Consider the following 8,078-nt stretch of genomic DNA (forward strand, 5'->3'; position numbering starts at 1 on the left):
TCCACACGAGACCTTGTGGATGGCCTTCAACTGTTTCAGCGTACCAAACCACATGACAGGACTGGTCAAGACCTACTTTCAGGATTTACAGTTTTGTGTAACAGCTGAGAACACCACCATAGCCTGGCAGCACCTGGAAATTGGAGTTATGGCAGGCTACACGATTTCCCCTCTGGCATTTATCATGGCAATGGAGTTGGTCATGCGGGCATCCCGGTGGGTAATGGGAGGTGAGAGACTCAAGAGTGGCCTTCATCTTCCTCCCATTAGGGCCTACATGGATGACATGACCATCATTACAACAACAAAACCATGTACTAGGCGATTGCTACAGAAGCTCCAGGAAAACAGAATGGGCAAGAATGGAGTTTAAGCCAAGTAAATCTCGCAGCATCTCCATTGTAAAAGGAAAGCTGACAGCCGAGCAATTCTATATCAGTGGAGAACCAATTCCAACAGTCTTAGAGAAGCCCATAAAGAGCCTGGGAAGGTGGTATAATGCAGACCTCAAGGATACGTGGCAACTAGAACAACTAAGGCAGAACTTGGCTGATGACCTCAAGCGGATTAACAACACTGCACTCCCAGGGAAACTGAAGCTCTGGTGCTTCCAGTTTGGGTTATTACCCAGACTACTGTGGCCGTTGACAATGTACGAGGTCTCACTCAATCATGCCAATCGACTAGAGAGGCTAGTGAGCTCCTACGTTAAGAAGTGGCTCGGACTTCCCAAATGCCTCAGCAGCGTTGGACTCCACAGCGACGGGATACTGTCATTGCCTATCCCTAGCCTGGTTGAGGAGTTTAAATGTGCAAAAGTGAGGCCTGAGATGTCACTCACGGACTCCCGGGACCCCATAGTGAGAGGCACTGCTCCCAACCTAGCAACGCAGAGGAAGTGGACCCCAGCCGCATCTGTGCTACAGGCGAAATCCGCGCAGTAACACCTTGGTGGCAACAGGCCTCTGTAACCGAACATCGAAAAATGGTGGTGGAGGAGGTGCGTCGACAGGAGGAAATAGCCAGACATGCCAGAGCCGTGGCACTGGCCAAACAGGGTCACTGGGTGAATTGGGAGAGTGTGGAGAATAGGAAACTGTCATGGAGTGAAATCTGGGGCATGGAGTCTAATAGACTAAGTTTCATCATCCGAACGACATCCGATGTGCTACCTTCCCCAATAAATCTGCAGCTGTGGTTCGGAAAGGACCCATCCTGCCCCCTGTGTACAGTCCCAGCAACACTCAAGCACATCTTGGTTGGTTGTAGGACTAGCCTTACTCAGGGCAGATACACATGGACACACAACCAGGTCCTCAGGTGTCTAGTCGAGAAAGTTGAGTGCAAAAGAAAATCCATTAACACTCAACCTTTCACAAACCAAGAGGAGCGTCAGTTTTCATCAACATTTGTCCAGGAAGGAGACAAGCCGAGGACAAGCCCCTCAAACCCAGACCTGGGTCCGCTGAAGGCTGCCAGGGATTGGCAGATTCAAGTGGACTTGGATCAGAGGCTGATTCTTCCCACAGAGATCATAACAACAACTTTGCGACCAGACCTCGTCCTTTGGTCTAACTCCCAAAAACTTGCGTACATCATTGAGCTGATGGTACCATGGGAGGAAGCAATTGAGGAAGCGTTTGAGCGTAAGAAGCTGCGGTATGCCAACTTGGCAGCTGAGGCAGAGGACAGAGGCTGGAAGATCAAGGTGCACCCGGTGGAAGTGGGGTGCAGGGGCTTTGTTGCCAGCACAACAGCAAAGCTGCTTAGAGAGATTGGCATCAGAGGACAGGCGCAACGGCAGGCTATAAGAGATCTAGCTAACACTGCTGAGAGGGCCAGTCACTGGCTATGGTTAAAAAGGGCTGACATCACTTGGGCAGCTAAGGCAGTCAGCTAACCGCGAGAGAAAAGAAATATTCCGCTCTTCTCCCCTCTGCTCTTCTTCCCTTTTCTGGGAGGCAGTGGGGAGGTAGAGTGTACAGCTCGATCCAGCGGGGAGGTGTGGGAAGCCAGATCGGGCACCCCCCTTCCGGCTCTCCTCTCTGCTCTCTCCTATCTTGTCCCTTTTGTCTTACTTCTCTCTATCACCTTTTCTATCCCTTTGAAGAAGTTAGGCTCCATAAATGCTAAAGAGGTAAGTATTATTTCTCATTTGCAGTGAATAGATAGAAAATAAACTGTAGGAAACTAAACAGAAGAAAGAAGAAGAGAAATAACAAGTTAACATAAACCAGTGACACACTCCAGAGCCTGCTCAACCCTGGCAGGGCCTCCTTGGATGAGGGTGTCTAGTGATAATGGCCGAAACACCCGATGAATCCAAGGTCCACTACTGACGATGTGTCCCAAATTTTGAAATGATAAGCTAGATCAGATCTCTAATCCTTAAACCTAACCAAGGAAGGAAAATGGCAGATTAGCTTGGGTAAAAGACCGAAAGTTGAGGCACACAACGATGCGTGCTGCTGGCAAAGTTTCTGGGCTGCCTTTCCTCATGACAACCATCCCTCAAGAGTCTCTCCGTCTAAAGCAATGCATTATCAGGGACTGTAACATCTAGTCCTTTTTACTGAATATGCCTTGTGTGGCGAAGCTTCGTTGTTTTGCTGCTTAGTCTAACATGGCATCACTGGAAGTCAGCGCGTAAATATTTTTTATCGGTGTAATTCTGGGTTGTCCATCTCATTTTCATGTATGAGAAGCAGTTTAATTTAAGGGGATGAGACAAAATTCCCCCAGTCAATAAAGCAGAAACGCAAAAGGTTAACAGCCCTCAATTACAGAAGTGCTGCTCTGCCAAATGAAATATATTACTTTATTTATATATTATACTAGCAAGGTGTAACTGTTGAAGTGTCTGAGCGTATCTCAGCATCTTTACAGCCTTAGATTTGGAGCTAGCATCCAGTAATCCAAGAAATCCCCTATTAAATGTACTCAGTATTTAAATGATTGGTAATCATATATTACATTTATAAATATATAATATACAATTCTACATGTTTTTATGATATAATAATATGCAATTATATTTAGTATTTTATTTTATAATTCTGTTTTTATGACATTATAGTGACGTTATGTGAGCGATGATGAAATGGGGGTGTTTGATAAATTTAGCACAGTGAGCAGAAAATTACAGAAAATGTCAGAGTTTCCTAACTTACTTCCTCTTTCTCAGCTTTATAAACCCACACTCGACTTCGTTCACTCAGACTTTCTCTCTTGCATCCTCACTGGTCCTCAAAGATCAAAACAACCATCACGATGATGAACAAGCCACTGCTCCTGCTGGTCGCGCTGACTTTCTGCTGTTGCATCGCGTCTCTGCATGGTAAGAAAACATTACTGCTTTAGGGCAAAATACACCATTTGATTTTGAGGTCATTATTTTATTCATATTTATCGTCTTTAAATGTATTTTATCTTGTCTGGGTTCATCTGATGTCATACTTTAGTTATTCTGTTTAAAAATACATTAGCTAAATAGATATATAGACAGACAGATCGATAATTTATTGATCCCACAAGGGAAATTTTTATGTTACAGCAGCATGATAAAGAGTGAAAATACTACAGTCTACAGCACTCAGCAAATAAGATAATTAAATAAAAGTGCCACAGGCGCCCGGTGAGGGGCTTATACTGAGATATTGCAGGCATTTATATTTTTACATCAGTGATAAAAAACAAAGAAAAGTAAAAAATAAAGATAAAACAGTAAAAGTAAGACTGACATTGTGTAAGAAAGAAACTACAATTAAAACAAAAAATTAATAAAATCATTAAACTTTTTCCTGTAGTTGAAAGTAAATATTGTTTTGAGTGTTTGAAGGTTATTACCCGACCTTGAAAACTGCGGTTTTAGCAACAGATGGATGAAGTCCATCTACTGGCTTCTTTGGGGCTTCTTACTGTTTCTTCCTACAATAATATAAATGTTTCTTTTCAGGTTTTACTTTAAATACCTGCCGCTGTAGAAAGACGACCATGAGACCTGTTTTTGCTAAGATGGTCAAGAAGATTGAGGTGACTCCTGTTTCAGGACACTGCCCCCGAACTGAAATCATGTGAGTATTTGCCAATGATACGTTTTATAATGGTGGTTTTTACTCTCTACTGTAATGCATCACAGTTTATATTGAAAGTGTCTATAAAGATTGCAGAGCACAATAAAATAAAACTTTTTATAGAAATGTAGTGGAAACTTACAAAAATGCATACATTTGAAATACTCAAGTGTACTATATTTGCTTTATTGTTGAGAAATATACTTTATTTCTTGAGTATTTTATCTTCATATCTTTAAGATGTTTTACTTTTAAACTTTTTCACTGTTCTGTGAACCATGTAAATGTCAATAAAGCCCTTTTAAATTTTGAGCTTATTGTATTATAACTTGCACTGGTCTGATGATGATGCAAGTTTGAAGTTACCTGCTGACACACAGAACTGTAAACTAAGAGCAAAAATGAAACTTTCACTTCATGTCTTAGTTTTGTTTCTGCTTCAGTTTTAATCAAGTTTGTGCGGCGTGATAATTTCTCCATTTTTAAGTAATGTTTTGAATCTTCTGCTTTCTCAACAGGATCACTCTGAGGTCTGGTGCTAAGATTTGTGTCAATCCAGAGGCCAAGTGGTTTCCGAACCTTCTCAAAACTCTGCAAAAGTGAGAATTTATTATCAGTCATGCACTTATCACTTTTAGAATATATACGAACATTTCATAGAACCTGCATTTTTAACGTTTAGCTAAATTTCTACAAAAATCCCATTAACTGAGTTTCTGTATTTACCGTTAGATTATTTCCCAGTAGAAAAAAAGGGGGGGGGGGGGGGGGGGCATTTTTAGAACCAAAACTGATTTGCTTATTTAGAGTTATTCTGATTATTAACTCCATCGTTTTTATTTTTTAATTACAGGAAGAACGCCGTCTCAACCCCTGAGTCACGCACTGCTTCAACACCTAGCTTCTGATCACACGGCAGATCAATTCCTCCCTTCATCAATCTGAATTACCTGCAGCAAGCCTGTTGTATTCAGCACGAATACAGTTTCATTTTCTCTAGTGTTATCCTTTGATGACAAAGGTGTAATTCTTAGAAAAACACATAATCTAAATGTGATTTTTTATCCTTAAAATTCTGATAGAATTGATAAAAATACCTTTAAACTGTGCCACCTTACATTTGAAGAATGTACTGAAGAAGATTGTTGCACACCTTTCACTTTTTTAATAGTTTGTATCTGTTACTGTTGCATTACATGTGTATTTGTACTGTTTAAAAAGCTGACTTTTTGTAATACCCACTGCTATGACTTCAATATGTGTTGTATCCCTGAATTTTGACCTTTTTTTAAAAAAAAAAAAAACTTAAAAATAAAGCACGGACAAGAAGAGTTTTCAAAAAATGACATTTTATTGCCTACAGAGGTTGTGGGTTGTCGGGGGAGTGTCTCTGAATATTTGTTTATAACTGACAGGTGATGCTCACATATAAAATACAGATGGAGCCTTTGCAGAAGTCCTCACTTTATTCATGTAAATATCACAGCTTCAGGCTTTTCTGCACGACTGTTTTTGGGAACCGTGTAGCTTCAGAGGCCATTTCATTTCCCACAGTCTAATGAAGCAGGTTGAAACATTTTTGTTGACACATTGGATTCATTATTTATTTATATGGAATTATGGATCATCTCAGAAAATAATTTAAACAGCCAAAAATTACATTCAACATGTTTTTGTTGCTTTAATTATCTCCAACAAATGTAGTTTTTATTGTAGTCCAATGATTAATCATCTCAGTTTTTTGAGCAGTTGTGGAGCCATGACAAATGTTTCTAAGGATAAGCTGTGATAAACACTAAAGACTTCGCTCTAATGTAAACAGGATTTACATAAATCTATATAAATTAACACTGCGAGAAAATGACTTCCTGTTTGAGTATGTTTATGTTAGATGAACATGTAATCTCCAAATTTCATCAGATTAAATAACTTTTTACATATCTTGGAATCCTGTGTCTTGTGAAGTTTTCTGCCAGAATCAAATTCGTGCCTTTCCTTGATTTGAAATCCATATTTAAATTTTAGGAGCCAACAGGAATTCTACAAAGGAAAGATCTGCATTTTTGTCTCTTTTAATCAGAGGAACTAAGCAGAGATGACAACGTCACCCACATTATTTAAATTTATTTTTATCCGTTTTTTTTTTTTTTACATTTAAATGCCAAACATGAGGCAAACTTTGGCTTTGGTAAGAGCTGTTCACCACAGCTGAAGGTTTTTCTTCCAATCAGAGGAAGCTGACTGGGTGCTTCCTCCTGCCTGTGGTGGACGCTTGGACTGGAAACCAGTGTGGTGAAGAACTGCATACCACCTTCACTGATAAGATTTAAATGTGGTTCTTTAAAAACTCTCGAGAGCTAGAGTAGCACCTTTGTTGGTGACTGCTGGTGGCACAAAGACGCACGCCCAGTTTTCATTCTCTTACCTCACATTACTAAAACAACAATGAAAGGCAGAAACTTTAAAAATACTTTAATTCATTTTGCAGAAGTAACAGAATTGCATTTCTGGCTTTTGTCATTTATTTTAATTTTCTAAAATTCGGATTTGAAAAATGAAAGTTGCTCTTCAGCTTTGAAAATCTGTGGATCTCCTGACTTTAATTAATTCTTTCTTAATTAATTTTCCACAGTGAATTAAAGGAGACCGATTCTGCTTTTTCCTGTCTCTCTGACATTTCTGTACTGATCCAATGTTCATGCTCAACATGGCCAAAGTCTCTAATAATGAGGTCAGAGTGTGTACAATACAAGTTCAGGCTTCAGACTGATACAAACATCCTGTTTCAGAACATTTTGTGATGGCAGAGAAAGTGAATATACCCAATATGGTCATCTCAGGCACAGAAGCCCCGCCCACTTGCAGCTGATGAGGGGCACCCAATCAGTAGAAACTGGGCTTAAAGGGAGCTAAAATACCTGAGTTGCTGCATCAAGGCTAAACATGATGTAAATAAGGATTACTTTCAATCCACCTGAAGATGCTCCAGAGTGGACTGGATTAGGAACTAAGCATAATAGGTCCCCTTTAATCGATATAATGAACATACTCGTGCATAATGCCATTTTTCATTAGTCGTATTTCTTAAATTCTGTGTAGAGATTCTGCAGTGAGCTGGCCTACAGCCATAAAATTCAGAGTACAAATATGACAATGAAATTAAAACGTCTGCTTAACGCTTAATCCCAATCCTCTGCGTGTTCCCCCAGTTACTATCGCCAGGCATTGTATTCACCAACAAAGACTAATGGCCAGTAGCTGAGACAGTTTGAATTAACAATGGAACGAAAATAAAACCAAATCGACTACATCAAACAACAGGATTTCTACATTCAGAAACTCCATGTGATGGTTGTGATGATCTTTGTCCAAGGAAACCACAAACAAGTGAGAGTGACCATTTTACATAATGTAACAGAAACTGAAGGGAAAAAAAGTCCTGAATTCCTCCCACAATCTCACCACATGAAAAGTTGGCTTGGAGGGATGGAAGGATGGATCGAAGGGTGTTGGCTGGATGATGGTGCTGGGTTAATCTCTGAGGGTCTTGGTCTCATGGGCAGTGCTGCTGTTGGAGAAACTGTACAAACTAGGCACATTGTTTGTAGAAAAAGTGTATGAGGTGCGTCTACAAGGACAAAATTAACAAGTGAACTGCTTTCAGGTGACGACAGTTTGGTATTGTTGTGGAATAACTGGGAACATAACTGGTGTTTAATGTGTGTGAAAGCAGAAATGACAGGAAAACAAAAGAATTTTAAACTTAGAGCAAGGGAGGCTTTGAGATGACACTGGAGAAATGAAACCCATATAGACGAGCTGCTTTTAGACCTAGAACATTTATGTTTTTTCTCCCCCCAAAATATTGGTAATACTGAGTAGTACAAAGTACTAATTGAAAGACTGCTTGTCGGAGACAGAAAATGCCCGTAGTTCAAAAACAAGAGCTGGAAACAGACACGTCCGGTCTCTACAAGAGCATCAGAGACAAATGTGGAGGTGGTA

General features: G+C 40.1%; 1 protein-coding gene across 1 annotated transcript; it reads left to right on the top strand.

The window, feature by feature from the left end:
• Positions 1-3,180: 3,180 nt before the first annotated feature.
• On the top strand, positions 3,181-7,719 carry LOC102077089 (C-X-C motif chemokine 10). Its single transcript, XM_025896861.1, has 4 exons — positions 3,181-3,337; positions 3,956-4,073; positions 4,592-4,672; positions 4,927-7,719. The coding sequence occupies exons 1-4, from the start codon at positions 3,271-3,273 to the stop codon at positions 4,979-4,981; spliced, it is 321 nt and encodes a 106-aa protein (XP_025752646.1). The 5' UTR covers positions 3,181-3,270; the 3' UTR covers positions 4,982-7,719.
• Positions 7,720-8,078: the final 359 nt, after the last annotated feature.

Source organism: Oreochromis niloticus, linkage group LG12 (assembly GCF_001858045.2).
Source record: "Oreochromis niloticus isolate F11D_XX linkage group LG12, O_niloticus_UMD_NMBU, whole genome shotgun sequence".
In the NCBI taxonomy this organism is placed as follows: Eukaryota; Metazoa; Chordata; class Actinopteri; order Cichliformes; family Cichlidae; genus Oreochromis; species Oreochromis niloticus.

Excerpts from the sequence above, each read along its gene's own strand:
- LOC102077089 (XM_025896861.1), top strand. The coding sequence starts at position 3,271 with ATGATGAACAAGCCACTGCTCCTGCTGGTCGCGCTGACTTTCTGCTGT. Across the intron at positions 3,338-3,955 it reads TTGCATCGCGTCTCTGCATG|GTTTTACTTTAAATACCTGC; the intron begins GTAAGAAAACAT and ends GTTTCTTTTCAG. Across the intron at positions 4,673-4,926 it reads CTTCTCAAAACTCTGCAAAA|GAAGAACGCCGTCTCAACCC; the intron begins GTGAGAATTTAT and ends TTTTAATTACAG.